General features: G+C 47.6%; 1 protein-coding gene across 1 annotated transcript in view; it reads left to right on the top strand.

Moving 5' to 3' along the window:
* Nucleotides 1-423: 423 nt before the first annotated feature.
* ABCB10 (ATP binding cassette subfamily B member 10) overlaps nucleotides 424-18,517 on the top strand; it is a 36,215-nt gene continuing 18,121 nt past the window's right edge. Inside the window, exons 1-5 of the mRNA XM_059170522.1 lie at nucleotides 424-1,155; nucleotides 11,676-11,876; nucleotides 12,740-12,942; nucleotides 17,225-17,359; nucleotides 18,335-18,481. Of these exons, the coding sequence (XP_059026505.1) occupies nucleotides 639-1,155; nucleotides 11,676-11,876; nucleotides 12,740-12,942; nucleotides 17,225-17,359; nucleotides 18,335-18,481 (1,203 nt within the window). The 5' untranslated portion in view covers nucleotides 424-638. The remainder of the gene's footprint in view (nucleotides 1,156-11,675; nucleotides 11,877-12,739; nucleotides 12,943-17,224; nucleotides 17,360-18,334; nucleotides 18,482-18,517) is intronic.

The raw sequence follows: 18,517 nt of genomic DNA, 5'->3' as shown, positions 1-18,517 counted from the left end.
TCAGTCCGGTGCTCTGGAGTGGGACACAGGGTGACAAGACCAGCCGTCGTCTGGGTCGCCGAGACCGCGGACCCGCCCCAAGCCGGCCGGCCAGCGGCCCGGCAGCCCCATCCTTTTGCCGGTCATCGTGTGATCTCGTCTGTGCGCTCCCCCGAGGGCTCCGGCGTTAGAAACGGCTCGCGCGCTTCCGGGTTTTTACAGGAGGCCGCTGAAAAGCGCGAAAAAGCTCCCCGCGCGATAGTGCGCAGGCGCAGCGGCCCCCGGGGCTTTCTTCAGCCCGGGCCTTGGTGGAACCGGCTGCGCGCCCGGCGCTCACCAGTCCGGTGGGGGCGCTGCGGAGAAAGCGTCCGAGGCGGGCGGGGGCTCCTTGGAGGGGGTGGTGCCGGGCCCGCGTCGCCGGCCTGAGGGGGCGGGGACCTGTGCGGGCGGAGGGCGGCGGAGGGGATGGGTCTGGGGCGGACGCGTCCCAGGGCATGCACGGCGGCCGCGGGCCGGATGAGACGGGTGACGGCGGGTGACAGCGGGCGGGTCGGCGGGCGGCGCCGCGTTCACGCCCTCCGCTCGGCCGGGCCGGGAGGGCCCTCGGACTCGGGACGCGCCGGCCCGGGCGGGCTGAGGCGCGCGGCTCGGACGCGGCCATGCAGGGCCCACTCGCTTGGCCGCTGCGGCTGCTCAGGTGGCGAAGCCCGGCCGCCCACACGTGGACGCTGGGCGCCGGCGGCCCGGGGCCCCGACCTCCGCTGACGGGCCTGTGGCCGGCGCGGCCTTGGGGCGCGGGGCCGGGGCTCCTCCGGGATGCCGGCGCCGCGCGAGGCCCGCGTCGCTGGACTAGCGGCTGCCCGGGCGGGGGTCCCCGCGGCCCCGGCGGTGGAGCAGGCCTTGCGCGGCTCCTGGGGCAGTGGGCGCGGCCCCCCGGCGTCAGCAGGTGCGGGGCCCTTGCGGGGCCCGACGCTCCCCGGCTCCGGCGCGCGGGGCTCCGGGGCGGACCGGCAGTCGCAGCCCGGGGCGGGGGCGAGGCCCGGCAGCCCGGGTCGGCGTTGCCTGCGGCCGCGGCGCCTCCCGGAGACGACTCGCGGCTGCGCCCGGCCGCGGCCAGGCGCTCGGAGGCCCAGAAGCTCTTGGGGCTGGCGTATTCGGAGCGCGGCAGGCTGGCAGGTAGGGCTTTCTCCGTCCGCTCCCCTCGGCCGTCCGCGCACCTTACAGAGCGCGTGTCCCGGGACACAGTGGGGGCGGCAGGGAGACCCCGGGCCCCTTGCGACAGAGTGGGGAGGGACGGGCTGGCCCTTCTGTGGGGATCTTTACCAAGAAGTGCTGGACGGAGCGCTCACCTCTCGGTAGCGTTGTCGAACCTTTCAGGTTGGCTGAGAATCTGTTCTCAGTTGTCCTTTATGTTTGTTTTCTTGGCTTGACACACACAGAAAGGCAACAGGATCTCATTACTGGAGTCTTGGGGGCCGGTCTGCTTGGGCATTGCCAGAGTTCTCAGAGTGAGCTGCCCCCCCCCCTTACATTTGAAAATTTATTCTAGCCAAAAATATACCTGTTTTGTATTATGCAGTTACACCACTTCTTATAAACAGTATGTATTAGGCTAAGCGAAATGAGCTAAAGACAAATACCGTATGATTTCACTCATGTGGATTTTAAGGAACAGAACAAATGAACGTAGGGGAAGGGAAGGAAAACACAATAAGAAAAAGAGAAAGGGAGGCAAACTGTTAGAGACTCTTAACTACAGGGAACAAACAGGTTGTGGGAGAGGAGGTGGACGGGGGATTGGGCAACTGTGTGATGGGCATTAGGGAGGAGGGCACTGGATGTAATGAGCCCTGGGAACTGTGTGCAACTGATGAATCACTTTATTCTACCGCTGAAGCTCATAATACACTGTATGTTAACTAAATTGAATTTAAAAATAAATAACATTATTTGCTTTAGACAAGTTTGTTAAACAGTCAAAAATTTTTTGCTATGTGAAGTGAAACAATGGAAACTTTTCAATTTGTTTCAAGTGCTTTTTGCCTCCCTGAGTGGTAAGCAGGAAGTTACTACCTCTTCAAAGAAAACCAAACACTGGCATGATGAGCAGTCTGTGTACTCCAGAAAATATGAGAAACTGTAGATCATAACCCAACTAAATCATAATTGAGTAATTTTTTTTTATTTTTTTTTTAAAGATTTTATTTCTTTATCAGAGAGAGAGAGGGAGCGCGAGCGAGCACAGGCAGACAGAGTGGCAGGCAGAGGCAGAGGGAGAAGCAGGCTCCCTGCCGAGCAAGGAGCCTGATGTGGGACTCGATCCCAGGACGCTGGGATCATGACCCGAACCAAAGGCAGCTGTCCAACCAACTCAGCCACCCAGGCGTCCCGAGTAATTTTTAAAAGAAATCAAAATGAGGGGCGCCTGGGTGGCTCAGAGGGTTAAGCCGCTGCCTTTGGCTCAGGTCATGATCTCAGGGTCCTGGGATCCAGCCTGCATCCTGCTGTCTGCTCAGCAGGGAGCCTGCTCCCCGCCCTCTCTCTGAGGGCCCCTCTGCCTACTTGGGATCTCTCTCTCTCTCTCTGTCAAATAAATAAATAAATAAATAAATAAATAAAACAAAATCTTAAGAAATCAAAACAAATGTTTTTAGAACGGTTTTCAGTAGTTCCTCATTTAACCATAATAGGGGAAATGTTTACATGTAAGGGCCTTTTAAGATCTAAAAGTTTTTGAGAGTCCCCTAAATCTTCATTTCTTTAATTAATATTTATTGAGCGCACTCAATGTATGGTAGGCCATGGGATTACATGGCAAGCAGAAAGAAACATGGTTCCTGTTCCCATTAGGGCTTCCAGCTTAGTGGGGAAGAAACATAAGTGAAATAATCCTATGACTAGAGATAAAAGTGCAACCATGATGAGGGCTTGGGAAGAGGGCCTATGAGGTTGTCAGATGCAGCCCTTGAAACAGGTGAGAATCCCACATGCTTTGCTGCGAATCCATTGCTTTTGAAAGAGTTTACTAGAGTCATTTGTGTTGTAGGGTAGATAGAGTAGGAATCTTTTACCTCTGACTGACCTTTGAAGCTTAGGGTGATTCTTGGTATCACAGAGGTCTAAAGAGAATTTATTTCATTGCTCGGTTGGCCATATGTAGATTTTGATGGAAATAAAGATCTTTTACTTTATTAAAAGAAAATTTTGAGACTAGGTGATCTCACTGGACTGTGAGCTGCTTAAGACAGGCGCTGTGTCTAATTCTGTCTAGTTCTTAGCATGTGTGCAGCACAGAGCAGGGGCTCAGAGTGCCTGAGTTGAGGGAGTAAATAATGGTCCCACCAGGCCCAGATTGAGGCCGAAATTTGGAGACCCTGAGTGCTACAGAGTATGTCTGCCATTCCTATATGCAACTCAAAGTGAGCGCAAGGAAAGCCAGTTTTGTTTTGTTTTTAAAGATTTTATTTATTTGAGAGAGCGATCACAAGTAGGCAGAGAGGCAGACGGGCAGGGGGGGGGGGAGGAAGCAGGCTCCCTGCTGAGCAGAGACCTCAAAGCGAAGCAGGGCTTGATCCCAGGACCCTGAGATCGTGACCTGAGCTGGAGGTAGGCACTTAAGCCACTGAGCCACCCTGGCGCCCCCAGGAAAGCCATTTTTGTTTTATTCCTGAGCTATCAGGTGCTGAGAAGGTATTTTAGGTATCAGGCTTTGCTGCTGCCCACACGTGCTCAGCACTATGGGTAGCCCAGCCCTACCTCTCTCGTAACCAACATCCCTGTACCTTCTTTCCATTCCAACATGTCCTACCATGCTAGTATGTTGAGAAGACAGTTTTAAATAAAGCAAGTGTTGTACCTCCTTTTATTTTGAGAAGAGCGATTTTGATCGTGCCTCATTAAGTAATTGTGAACATGTCATTTGAGAAAGGCCGAGGTTGATACACTAATTTTTTTAAACAGATAATACATACATATTGTATCTTACCTGGAAATCTGATGAAAAACCCTTACTAGGACGTATGAAGTCCTTAAAAGCCATTATATGTGATATATTGAAGCCAATCTGGGTGTTGGTATTTGTGGGGTTAAAAGGAAGTGGGGCGCCATCTTTAATTTGTAACTTACCATCATTAAGAGCAGCCTCAGATGTTGGCACATCTCTTTGAAATTTGGATAAAGAGCTGCGTGTGTGTGTGTGCGCGCCAAGAAACCAAAAAAAGCCGAGCTGAAGTCAAGCAATTCAAGTGTTAATTTGCCAATTTTTAGGAAAACAAATGAAAAAATCCTTTCTCAACGATTCAGCTATACATTTGATAAACAGTATTTTCATCTGTCTTTAGCAATTTGCTGAGTATGCTGCCTGAAGTCCGGGACCAGAAAACTTTGATCTGAAGTAATTTATATCAGAAATTTTAAAATCAGGGTCTACCATTTGAAATGTTTCCAGATGTGTGTGGAGAAGAGTTTTAGCATTATTCCCACCCTCCTCCCAAAGGCACTGCAGTCCTCTCACCGGCCCTGTGCTCCCTGTCCCCGAGGCTCACTTGGTATAGGAATTCGCAGCCTCTTCCTATAGCTGCCCACATAGTTGCTCTCCCTTGTCTCTTATCACCGTGGCCAGAGGAGTCTTAAAAGATACAGGAGCTCACAGGGGAGCCCCTGTGGGTGGACTGCTGGGATAAGAAGTAATTTGTCTGAGCCCCTTGCTGCATCTGGCAGATAGAGGGAGGCTGTGGAGGGCTTGAGCCATCCCACTGAATTAGGGGCAGGGAACACTGCATAAATTGATACCAGGAGTGAGCTGTGGGTCGTTGGAGTACTGTGAGGTTATAATGACAATGCCAACGTGCAGGTACATAGAGGCAGATTGCATTCCCTACACTTCCCAGGCAGATTCCCGGTTACACGGTGCAAACAAGGTACACCTCCACCCCTCCACCCGCGCTGTTCAGTTGAGCCTCTGTGGAGAACGGGGGAGGGTGCCTCTCATTTAAAATACTGATAAGGGCTTGTGTGGTTTGAGATTAGGACTGTTCTTAGAACCCGATGGCCACCGGGATTTTGCTGAATTTTTTTGTTGTATTTCTTTTATGAAGGGACCAGAAAGAACAGAGTGACGAAACCACTGAATGCAGAAAGCAAAGAGAGGGTGAGCAGTGCTTAGAGTGGCTATTTCCTCAGGCTCAAGTCAGGACAGACGCTGTACCAAGGACAGTGCTGCCAGCACAGGGGGCCGAGCCTCCAAAACAGACTGCTCTAGAAAGCTGAGGACGTTTGTTTGCCCTGGAAATACTACATTTCAGAGAAAACGTGAACATTCTGTTACTGTGCTATAAAATGTGTTAGAACTGATTGAAGCAGATCCATGCCTATCATATTTTAAAAGAACTCGGTATAAAGAGAAGTAGGGTTCATTATTTTTATGTTGATTACAGGTTGATCGATATTTTGGGTATATTGGATCCAATACACTGTTGAAATTAATCTTACCCACTCTTACTCTTTTAATGTGGCAGCAGATTTGAAAGTACGTAGGTGACCACTGTCTTCTGTCCACCGAACACCGAGTGTTGGAGTCCAAGGCATTCCTCCCACAGTTGCAGATACGGCCCAGATGCTCAGTCTTTACACATGCTGGCCGTCTGGAAGATCTTTGTTCTGCAGATTGCTCCATGAGCCTGAGCAGTTTCCTAAACTCTGTTTCCTGGTAGCCTGCCGGCTCCTGACGCCTTCACTTCCTTTCCCATCCAGCTGACATGCCAGGTTTCTTCCCCTCACCCTCTAACCTGCAATATCCTCTCCTCCTTTGTGCCCCATAATACCCACCTTGCATCCACGGAGAGTGTCATAGATGCTTGAGCACTCAACATGTCCAAAAACCAAAGTTGCCTTTCTCCCCAAAGCTGCCTTTTCTGCTCTGTCACTTCTCCCCGAGAGTGGGCTGCTGTGTGAACCCCTTTGCCAAAGCTGGAGACATTCTTGGTGCCTTGGGAAGCTAACAGTAATGAAGATAGTAGCTAATTATTGTTTGCTAGATGTTGGGCTCCGTATCAGATGCCTCAAATATATGTGCTAATTTATTCCTCGTAATGTTTCTGTGAAGGAGGTATAACTTTATTGCCATTTTATAGATGAAGGAACTGAGGCACAGAGAGGTTAAATGACTCACTGGAGTTCAAACAGCTAGATGGCAGAGCGAGGTCCAATTTAGAACCTGTTCTCCTATCATGCTCCCCAAATCAAGGCAATCCCCAGGTCCTGTAGCACCTAGTTCTTAAAAATATCTCTAGTCCTTGTCACCCTCCCTGTCACCCTCCTCTCGACCCCTATCCCAGTTCCCACCAGTCCCTCTTGCTTGGGGCAGTGGAATAGCAGGTTCTGAGGATTCTCTGTCAGGCAGCCAAGCTGGCCTCCAGCCTGCAGCCAGAGTGGATCATTTAAGACGCAAAGCTGGGGTCACCTAGATGGCTCAGCCGGTTGTGTCTGCCTTCAGCTCAGGTCGTGATCCAGGAGTCCTGGGATTGAGTCCTGTCCCACGCTCCTTGTTCAGCAGCAAGTCTGCTTCCCCTTCCGCCTGCTGCTCCCCCTGCTTGTGCGCTCTTTCTCTGACAAATAAAATCTTTAAGTAAATAAATGAATGAAATGCAGAGCTGACTGCAGCACTACCCAGTGTAGTGCCCTCTTAGCCTGCCATTCTGCAAATTACCTATTCCATGCTGTGATCTAGAACCCACTACCTTTCCACTTCATTTCTCAGTATTTCTTCCTTTGTACTATGAGGTCCCTGTCCCAACTCTGTCCCATAGCCATTCTGCTTCCTGGCCTGCCCCAACCCCCATGCTTGTTCCCCTTTCTCTGCTTCGAATGTGGTGAGTTGAAGGCTTTATCTCAGTGTGGTTCTGCATTACATGAACTGGGTGACCTTGGGCAAGCTCCCTTACCTCTCTGTGCTTGAGTTTCCTTTGAAATACTGTGGATAAAAGGGGTTTGGGGAGGATTCAAGGAGATAGTGCCTACCACATGCTTCAGACAGTGGCAGGGACTCATTTCTGTGTTTCATCTACAGTCCTGGACCCTGCCTAGTGGTCAGATGACTCGTTAAAAGATGGGTACCATGTCTTGCAGGAGCTGGCCATGCTGTACAGCTTTTTCCACGCATCCCAGGCCTCTGTTTTTTCATGAGCTAACTCTGCATTTTAAGGTTTCTTTCCCCCTTCTTTTGAAGAGTTTTTCCTTTTACTTTTTGAAGGCCATGGTTCAGGAAAATGAGGATAGCAGAAAGATACCTGAAGAGATCCGTCAAGAGGTACATGACAGTTGCTGGGGTCCCATCAGACAAGGGTAGGAACAAGGAAGAGGCTTAACCACAGAGAAAAGTTGGAGAGGGATTTCAGAAGGGTTGTAGTATAGTCAGTATGTCCAGTTTAGGGAGGGATCTGAATTGATAGTTAGACATTCATTAATGTCTAAGACAGTGGTATGTAGTAAAACCTCCATTAACAAGAATCCATCTAAACAAAAGCTGAGAAAAGTCTTTTACTTTTGTCTACATTCAGTGTGTAGGAAAAGGACACATATGGCAATAAAATAAATGGATAATTTTTTAAAAATTAAAAGGCAAAAGGGGATATCCTGGAATGAGTTTGGATTCAACTAAATTCCTTCCTCTGTAATCATTATTATTACTGTGTAAGAATTAGTGTTCAGAATCAAAATCATAGGGCATTTCATTTACAGGCTACAGATTCTGATTTGGAATCAAAGCCTGAATTAGAGCCCTGGGGGAGGGAGGGAGAAGTGGACTTCACATACATTATACTCTTGGAAGCATTTGCCAGAGTGGAAGAACAGACTGGACAGAGTAGCGACTGATGAAAGATGAAGCAGAAAGCCTTCTCAGCTCGATCCCTTATTCCCCAGGACACCTCCTCCTGGAGCCTGCCTGTTCACCACAGTTGTGTCAAGCAAAATCCCAGGTTAGACGTTGTGCGTACCTGTGGCTTTCAGTCCCTCTGGGCCCTGTCCTTAGGAGCATGGCATTTTGAAACAAGACCCCAGGTCTTATAGCAAAGTGAAATGGCCCCCGGCCAGGTTCATATTATTAAGTTAAATTGTGGTTATGGAATTTTAAGACAGGCACAGGGACTTTCTGGCTCTCTGCAGAGTCATTTTCATCCGGTTTTTCTGAGGCACCAGATCTTAATGTTTCTATTTAGGCAACTGAGGAACTTTGGTCTGATACACTTTTGTGCCTTCTTTGCCAAAGTTCAATTTATTTGTTCATTCATTCATTTAATATTTATTGAACTTCTGCTCTATGTCGGGTGGGGATATAGCAGTGAACAAAGCAGACAAAAATCTTTTATGTCCTGGGGCACCTGGCTGGCTCAGTCAGAAGAATGTGTGACTCTTGATCTTGGGATTGTGAGTTTCAGCCCTACAATGGGTGTAGAGTTTACTTAAAAGTAAATTCTTAAAAATTGTTTATGTCCAAATGGACAGATAGATAATAAATACGTGAAACATTTAGAATGCCAGAGTTGTGGTGGGGGGTGGCCTAGGAGAAAAATGAAGAGGGAGTGGGGACAGCCAGTTTTGGGTATCTGTATTTTATTTTATTTTTAAAGATTTTATTTATTTATTTGACAGAGAGGGTGAGAGAACACAAGCAGGGGGAGCAGCAGAGGGAGAGGGAGAAGCAGGTTCCCCGATGCCCCCTGCAGGGCTTGATCCCAGGATCCTGGGATCATGACCTGAGCGGAAGGCAGCCACTTAACGACTAAGCCACCCAGGCACCCTGGGTAACTTTATTTTAAATAAGGTTGTCAGAGTAGGTCTTCTCTAGAAGATGTCAGAAGGCCTCGAGGAAGGAAGAGAGTGATTGTGTGAAATGTTCCTTACTTAAAAGACTTGTTTTCTCCTAGAGCTCTGCCAATTAAAACTGTTGACACTGAGTTTGCTCTGTACTCTTTTTAAGTATAAAAACTATTTTTTACTTGAAGTATAGTTGGTGTACAATGTTATATTAATTTCAGGTGTATAATATATTGACTGACTAATTCTGTTACTCCGTGCTCGCCGTGATAAGGGTAGTCACCATCTGTCACCAAACAACATTAGTAATGTAGTATTCGCTATGCTCCCTGTGCTGAACTTTGGTCTCTGTGACTTAGAAGATCTGACGTCTTAATCCTTTCTCAATTTCTCACTTTCTCAATTTCTCCCTCCCACTTTCCTTCTGGCAACTCTCAGTTCTTGTATTTAAGAGTCTAAAATGTTTTGTTTATTCATTTGTTTTGTTTTTTATATTCTACATATAAGTGAAATCACATGGTATTTGTCTTTCTTTGACTTATCTCATTTAGCAAAATACCCTCTAGAGGTCCATCTATCTTAGAGCAAATGGCAAGCTTGCCTTCTTTCTTATAGCTAATAGTCCAGTGTGTGTGTGTGTGTGTGTGTGTGTGTGTGTGTATACCAGATCATCCAGTCATCTGTGGGTGGACACTTGTATTGCTTCCATATCTTAGTATTGTAAATAATACAGTCTACACTCTTTTTTATTAAGGTCACATAAAAGCAGTATCTTTAACTTCGGTGTTAGCATTAGGCAAAACACAAAGAGAAGCAACTGCTGTTTGCAGGGTGTGAGCGCTCCCATCTCCCAGGGCTCAGTCCACGTCGTATTCATCTAGGAGCCTCACCATTGAATCTGGTGGTGGTGGCACTAGCTGAGTTCCTGGTAGGACCAAACTCAAAAGGGATGCAGTGGCATGTACCCTGCCCCAAACACCCCAATCTTTTTCTTTTTTTAATATTTTATTTATTTATTTTAAGGAGCAGGAGAGAAGCAGAGGGAGAGAAGGACAAAGTAGACTCCTCTCTGAGTGCCAATCCTGATGTGGAGCTCGATCTCACCAACCTGCGGTTGTGACCTGAGCCGAAATCAAGAGTCAGATGCTTAACTGACTGAGCCACCCAGGTGCCCCCAAGCCCAGTCTTTATCTTTTTAAAAAAAGATTTATTTATTTAGGGGCACCTGGGTGGCTCAGTGGGTTAAGCCACTGCCTTCCGCTCAGGTCATGATCTCAATGTCCTGGTATCAAGCCCCGCATCCGGCTCTCTGCTCAGCGGGGAGCCTGCTTCCTGCCCCCGCCCTCGCCACCCGCCTGCCTCTCTGCCTACTTGTGATCTCTCTCTCTCTATCAAATTAAATCTTTAGGGGAAAAAAGATTTATTTATTTATTTTACAGAGAGAGAGACACACACACAGAGGGAGCACAAGCAGGGGGAGTGGGAGAGGGAGAAGCAGGCTTCCGGCCGAGCAGGGAGCCCAATGCAGGGCTTGATCCCAGGACCCTGGGATCATGACCCTAGCCGAAGCCAGAGGCTTAATGACTGAGCCACCCAGGCGCCTGCCCCAACCCCAGTCTTAAGAAGGAACTACTGTTACCTGTTTCTTACTACTCTCTCAGAGATGTGCTGTGTGTATATGAACTTAAGAGCCAGTGAGCAAATGTTAACATTTGTGTTTTAGGCTGTTTTCCCTAACAGGTATATCTTGGTGATGTCGATACCTGGAGAGTTGTCTCATTCTTCTGAATGACCGTGTAATATGCTTAAAATCAATGCTCCTTAATTAACTTGTTCCCCACTGGCAGTTGTTCGTATACTTTGAGTCTTTTGCTGGTATAAGTAATGCTGTAATGAACATCCTCGAATGTACGTGTTTTGCACACACATATGGGAGTATGTGTATACGTTACAGTCTTAAGGGTGGGATTGCTGGGTCAAAGGGAGTGTACATTCACATTTTAACCAGAATGACATCATCATTCTCCGTGGCAGTTGGACCACTTCGCACAACCACTAACAGTGTAAATGCTTCAACCACAGCTTCACCAACGCATCCTTGCCATCTGATAGATGAAAACTGGTATATCTTTGTAGGATAAATTTGTATTCCTCTTGTCATGAATGCACTTACTTGCCTGGGGTATGTGTTGTTCCTGGTTGGGTTTCTTAATATTTTCCTTTCTGTTAAGACTCTATTTCCCTGTTTTTTATATGTGTGAACAATTGTGTTATTATCTGTTTTCATATCATGCTGGTATTCTGGAGTTTACTCTCCAAAGCAATAAGATTAAGGATCATATCATGTGTGTCATGGATGCCAGTTACAGTGTACTATTTCAAAACTTTGTATAGCCTTCAGAAATAGTATATGTAATCAAGAGCTATGCCAGCATTGTTTGATCTTCAAGCAAAGACACAGTTAGATGCCAGAGAATGACAAAGTATAGCAGGAATGCAGGAAAAATGTCACCTAAGCTGAACACCCAGATCAAGAGGCTGGGAGGGAGGTCAGAACGGATCTTCAGATTTTCATAGTTAGTTCTTGGTTATTCCTGGCAAGGAAGACACGATCAGACAGACCTGCGTAAAGCAAAAGTCATTTAGTCTGGGAACCTGGGTATGATCCATCCCTCCCTACAGTTGCCCTGCTCGTCCCGTCCCTAGAACCTGCTGGATTCTTGCCTTTAGTCAAGGGTCCAGGAACAAAAGGAAGGAAACTCCCAGCTCCCAAGAGTAGCACGTGCTCTGAACAGCGGCTCTGGGAGAGAAGCATAGTGAGGTCGGCCCCCTGCACCTTGCTGAAGCGCCCACGGACCTGAGAGCTGCTTGTGTTTTTCCAGCTGCAGTTGGGTTTCTGGCTGTGTCCAGTGTCATCACCATGTCCGCTCCCTTCTTCCTGGGGAAGATCATCGATGTCATTTACACAGACCCCACTGTGGACTCCAGCCATAGCCTGACCCACCTCTGCCTGGTGCTCAGCGGCGTGTTCCTGTGTGGTGCTGCTGCCAATGCTGTTCGTGTCTACCTCATGCAGACTTCAGGTAAAACAGCCCTCATCCTGCACGAGTGAGGCCTTCCAGAGGACTCTAGTGTGGTCACGTGGGGTTACCAGGGCTCGAGCTTCCTGGGCCCTGAGCCATGTGGTCCTCTCTCCCTCCCAGCGCGTTCAGTGGGGACGGAGCCCGGTATGCAGCCAGTTGGAGCTACGAATTGTTTTAGGTCACACACTCTCTTCTTGACTCTCCATGTGCATGAAGCAAAATAAGGGAGGTAGCCTGTGTTCTGGGAGGTTTGCAAACGTGGCCCCTGGTCAGGAGGCTGGGGTTCTGCGCCTCCTTCAGGGGCCTGTGCAAACCTCATCTGCTCCGTGTTTGTGCTGCCCTTCAGCAGGCATGGGGGCGATGAGTTTTTACAGCACTTCCATGACGAGGTTGGCTGCTAACAGGTGGGCGACAGCCATCATAATAATAAAGCCCGGGATGCCCGACTCTAAGTCGCTTCTCATCATCTAGCTAATAAAATACTCTGCAAATAATTAACCCATGCTCACTCTTTGAAAGTTCAGTAGAGGAAAGGATTGCCAACAAGGAGCAAAATTAGTGTGGGCGAAGTTAATGTGCTGCAGCTTATTGGTGAACACTCTTTTTAAACATCTCTCGGAGATACCGTATTTTATCCTCCACATCCACAGTCTGTGTGGGGTTACTAAGAGAGAAATCAGTGCTTGTGACCAGTGCACACCTGCCTGGATGCCAGGGCTCGGGTGAGTCCCTTCCCACTGGGGGGATGCAGGGCCCCAGACATGCCTCAGAGACTGCGGTGCCCAGAAGAGGGCCTCAGGGCCAGGCTGCTGCCTGTGAGGGGGCTGCACCCCAGCTGATGCCCTTCCTGTTTGCTTTTGCAGGTCAGCGCATTGTGAATAGGTTGAGAACCTCCTTATTCTCCTCTGTTCTGCGGCAAGAGGTTGCTTTCTTTGACAAGACTCGCACTGGAGAATTGATTAACCGCCTTTCCTCAGACACCGCGCTCCTCGGGCGTTCGGTGACCGAAAACCTCTCAGATGGGCTCAGGGCGGGGGCCCAGGCTTCTGTTGGCATTGGCATGATGGTATGTTGGCCGGCCCGTGTGGTACCTTCCAGTCAGGGCTTTGGCCTGTGCCAGGCCTCTCAGTCATGAGGGGAGCTCAAATTGAGCTCTTCTCATCACCCTGTGAGCCACTTAGCCAAGAGGGCTGGCACAGGGCATCAGGGATGTGGAGGTGGCCTTCCTGTGTGGCCTCCTGCAGCCTTCGTTTCTCCAGGCCTGCCCTGATCTGGGAGTGGACCGTTACCTTTAGAAGAGATTACATGATTGCCTGGGTTTTCTAAAAATGTGTGAAAGAATGTTGCAGAGAAAAGCAACAGGTGGAAGGAATCCTTTGGGTGCCAGGCAGTGGGTTAGAGGGAAGATTGTGAGGGACATTCTCTCCCTGCCCCCAGAAAAGACAGTGTTATCTTGACAAGACCAAGGGATCATTTCCTCTCTTCTTCATGTAAGGAGGAGGGTGAATTCCATCCTTCTGTGCACAGAAGTAGATCTGTATGGCCCTGAGGTGAGCTCTCTCTACCCCACAACCTCTTTCCTGCCTTAACTGGGTGGCTTGAGCACTGTCCTGTCTGTTTGCCTCCCTTGAAAACAATGTTTCTCTTCAGACCTGTGCTGCTGGCCAGTAGAAATGTCATGCAAGCTACACAGGTAATTGTAAATTTTCTAATAGCCGCATTTTAAAAAGCAAAAAGAAAGATGAGGTGAGATAAACTTCAGTAATATATTTTACTTAACCCAACATAAACAAAGTATCAGTTCAACATGTAATTTCTATAAAAATTATTAATCTGATATTTAGTATTATTTTTTTCGTGTTAAGATTTGAATATTCAATGTGTCTCTTATACTTATGGAGCATCTCAAGCCAGATACCAAATTTGCATTGGAGATACTACATCTGCATTTAGATTTATAGAATTTGCCATTGAAAAAGCAGATTGATGTACCAGGTTTTCCAGATGTACGTAAAACTTTACCAGTAATTGAACAGAAATAGAATATTCCTTTTTAAAAATTTTTATTTATTTATTTATTTTAAAAAGATTTTTATTTATTTATTTGACCGAGATCACAACTAGGCAGAGAGGCAGACAGAGAGAGAGGAGGAAGCAGGCTCCATGCTGAGCAGAGAGCCCAATGTGGAGCTTGATCCCAGGACTCTGGGATCATAACCTGAGCCGAAGGCAGAGGCTTTAACCCACTGAGCCACCCAGGTGCCCCTTAAATTTAAACTTTAATTAAAACTAAACAAACTTAATGGGGCACCTGGGTGGCTCAGTGGTTAAAGCCTCTGCCTTCGGCTCAGGTCATGATCTCAGGGTCCTGGGATCAAGCCCCACATTGGGCTCTCTGCTCAGCAGGGAGCCTGCCTCCTCCTCCTCTCTCTCTGCCTGCCTCTCTGCCTACTTGTGATCTGTCTGTCAAATTTAAAAAAACAAAAAACAAAAGAACTAAACAAACTTAAGAATTCAGTTTCTCAGTCACACTAGCTCCATCAGAAGTGCTCAGTAGCCCTGTGATGCTGTCATTTTAAGCAGTGCAGTCCCAGAGCCTAAGAACGAGGACTAATTCACCCCATCTCCCAAGTGGAATAGCATGGACTTATGTCCTCTTTGCTTCCACGTAGCGATCAATCTAGACCAGAAGGAAGTGTTGCAGGCTGAGCTTTGGGTAAGGTCAGATTATGGAATGGAAAGCTGCTTTGAAATCCTGTGTTTTCCCAGCCAAGAGAGAAGCCAAGCTCTGGAAGAGGACCTGTCCCGCAAGAAAGCAGCATTCCTAAATATTGAAAATTCTGGGGCTCGAGAAGAGTGGGGAACCTCTGTAACCATTTCAGACAGTTCAGTGTAAGTCTCATGGCTAATCAGAAGCGGCCTTAGTCTGCTCAGGCTGCCCTAACAAAGTACCACAGAGCTGGGGCTTAACTGACAGATTTATTTCTTCTTTCTTTCTTTTTTTTTTTAAGGTTTTATTTATTCATTTAACAGAGAGGGAGAGTACAAGCAGGGAGAGCAGCAGGCAGAGTGGGAGGGAGAAGCAGGCTCTCCGCTGAGTCAGGAGCCAGACGTGGGACTCGATCCCAGGATACTGGGGTCGCGACCTGAGCCGAAAGCAGCTGCTTAACAAAGTGAGCCACCCAGGCGTCCCCTGACAGATTTATTTCTTACAGTTCTAGAGGCTGGAGTCCAAGGTCAAGGTACTGGCAAGGCTGATTCATTGTGAGGCCTCTTCTCTTGGCCTGTTAGGTGGCTGCCACCTTGACATGTGCTCACATGGCCTTTCCTTGTTGTTTGGGTGGAAAGGGTAGCTTCTTTGGCATCTCTTCTTTTAAGGACACTGATCCTGAAAAGGCCCCACGCTTGACCTCATTTCACCTTAATTACCTTCTTAGGCGTACCATCTCCAAATACAGCCACACTGGGATCAAGGCTTCCACATATGAATTTTGGGGGGACACAGACATTCAGCCTATACAGGGCCTCATGAGGTGGCGTCACCTGGAACCTGGTCTGTAGCCCTGGCGGAACAAAGGGATTCTTCATTTCTCACAAGCTCCCTGGAGATGACTTAGGATCTGCCTGCTCACAAGAACCTAATAGTGTCTATACCATACTGTAGGTTGAATAGTTTTCATTATGGGATCTTCCTTCCTGCATTAATATGTGTGTTCCTGCTATTCCAACACCCCCTTTTTAGTGACAGGGCACCTTCAGAAAGTTCCTACCAAGCATGGAACCAGAGCACAGAGAGGGGGGTGCTTCTGAGACAGTCCCCCCAGGGGTTCTTGTGTAGTTCCTGCCCCACCACAGAGGACACCCCATGTGGATGGTTTTTTTGAGCTGCCTTGTCAGGCCCCAGAACCATTAGGCCTGCCATGATCACGTCACTCCCCCTGCATGTGTCCTGCTGGCAGCCATTATCCTGGGGCCCTGCTGGACTGTATGACTTGCTTGCTCGGGGCCGGGGTGGGTGGTCATTCCACAAACTGAAGGTCCCAAGCTAATTCCTGCTTCAGGGCCTTTGTGCACTTGCTCGTCCAAGACCCTATTACACCTGAAATAGTCCTCTCTGTCCCTCTTTTACCCATTAGCTCTCTGGCTCTCCCCTTGGACAAAACTCTGCATGGGTCAGTTATCTAACAGGTGCCTAGAATGGCGTGTGCTACATGTAGGCATTGGGTTAATGAGCTGTCAAACGAGTAAATGAATGAATGATCGGTTGGACCATCTGTTACTGTGCATTTCAGTGTGCAACTTTTCCTCAGCTTTTTTTTTTTTAAGATTTTTAAATTTATTTATTAATTTGACAGAGACATAGTGAGAGAGGGAACACAAGTAGGGGGAATGGGAGAGAGAGAAGTAGGCTCCTCACTGAGCAGGGTGCCCGATGCAGGGATCCATCCCAGGACCCTGGGATCATAACCTGAGCCGAAGGCAGACGGCTAAAGACTGAGCTACCCAGGCATCCCCTTTCCTCAGCTTTTTAACAAAGACTTATGCTGATTATTCTATTTTCCATGCAAATGAGATTTGGCAGATTTTAACAACTTGTTGAAAAGATGCTAGTGCCATTTAAAATCTAGTCACCGAATTGCAGGGTTGATAGGATCCACTGTGTTACTTCTATGGAAGTTGATTACTTCCTCCCTGAGCAGCTCCAACTGTTAGAAACTCCTTCTGTCGAGTCCACATCCACCCTGCTGAGACGTTGTTCCTCTGAGCCGTGGAAACAGCTCCAGCTCTCCTTGCACTTGTTAGCTGTAATCCCTGTGGGGAGTCCTCTTCCGTCTCTCATTCCATGTAGGTTTTTGTGTGTCTTGGCCGTCTTGGTCATTTCAGCGAGGCATGTCGCTCGGTCGTTCAGTGCCTTCAAGGGGATCCAAGCTCAAATACAGAATTCCTGGTGGGGCCTGGTCAGCACCAGCAGTGTGGGCCTCCTTCCTTGACTCCTGGCCTGCCTGCCCCTCCTCTGTAGTTGAACAGCGTGGTCTACTGTGCAACAGCATCGTATTGGCCATGGTACAGCACTGGGGGGTCACATATTTCCGTCCTTTCTTCAGCAGCTTTGCCTTCTTACCCCTGTGTGGCATTCTGCATTTTCATGGAGTTTTGTGAAGATTGAAAATGTCCGAAAAGTTCCACCCAAACAGGATGTACAATTTTGAGACAGCACCTTCAGCCTTCAAACCTGCCTACTAATTTAAACACACACACACACTCTCTCTCTCTCTCTCTCTTATGTAGGTAATGAGAATGTCTTGCTACTCTGTGTAATAAACAACTTTGGCTTTTGTTTTTGACAGTTTTTTGTCTCACCTAGTCTGGCCACTTTTGTTTTGAGTGTGGGGCCTCCAGTATCCATCCTTGCTGTGATTTACGGACGTTATCTACGGAAACTAACCAAACTTACGCAGGATTCCCTGGCACAAGCCACTCAGGTAAAGGCTGCTCCCCTGTGTGATCTCCGCCAGAAGAACTGGCGGGGTACTAGGGGGCACGCCCTCGGAGATGTACTTAGGATTTTCAAAAACCTACTTACTTTTCTTCAGTTAGCCCTCAAGATCCTAGAAATGTCAAATACTCTGCCTTCTAAACTCTAGTACCACCCATACTTTGGAGTGGATCCCATGTGACTGAACACTGTGTGAGCTCCTTAGGTCTTTACCATTTACCAGTTTTTGTAGGATGGAAAAGCTAATTATATTTTGAAAATAGTTTCTGCATGACACTCTGTCCTTCTAATTAACAAGTGAAGCCTTGCAATGGTATCCAATATTGTATTTTTTTTTAAAGATTTTATTTATTTGACAGACAAAGATCACAAGTGGGCAGAGAGGCAGGCAGAGAGAGAGAGAGAGGGAAGCAGGCTCCCTGCCCAACAGAGAGCCTGATGCGGGGTTCGATCCCAGAACCCTGAGATCACGACCCGAGCCGAAGGCAAAGGCCTTAACCCACCGAGCCACCCAGGTGCCCCCAATATTGTATTTTTTAAAAATTAAAAATAATTTACATTTTCATGTTACAAACACTGTGTGTGCTTGTAACTGAAAACCTGAAAATATAAAGAGGGAAAAGAACACATACAACCCTATCTCTCAGAATGAATGTTATTAACATTTTAGAATCTATCCTTTTTATCTTTTTTCTCAGCATAAAAATATATTACAGTGTCTGTTAGTCCTCCTGTTTGTCTGTTTACATATATACGGTATTGGTATGTAGAGATAAATATTTGTTTGCAAAAATGGGGTTGCTCATATACTCTGCTTTGTAACCTGTTTTTGACTTAGTCATGTATTCTAAACAGCTTTCTACTGATAGTGTCTTAAAAATGAGGGTCCTACTTTAACTTGCCTGTAGAAATCTTGAAATGTGACTTTCCTCTCCTTGAAATGTGTTTATTATTCTCCCAGCTAGCTGAGGAACGTATTGGAAATATAAGAACTGTTCGAGCTTTTGGGAAAGAAATAACTGAAATAGAGAAATATGCTGGCAAAATGGACCACGTGATGCAGTTAGCAAGGAAAGAAGCATTTGCTCGGGCTTTCTTCTTTGGAGCAGTAAGTAGATCATTTTGAAAAGAGTGCAAAGGGTGG

Source organism: Mustela lutreola, chromosome 4, assembly GCF_030435805.1.
Source record: "Mustela lutreola isolate mMusLut2 chromosome 4, mMusLut2.pri, whole genome shotgun sequence".
Lineage (NCBI taxonomy): Eukaryota > Metazoa > Chordata > Mammalia > Carnivora > Mustelidae > Mustela > Mustela lutreola.
The sequence above is the reverse complement of the archived record's forward strand: the minus strand, read 5'-3'. Positions and strand labels throughout refer to the sequence as shown.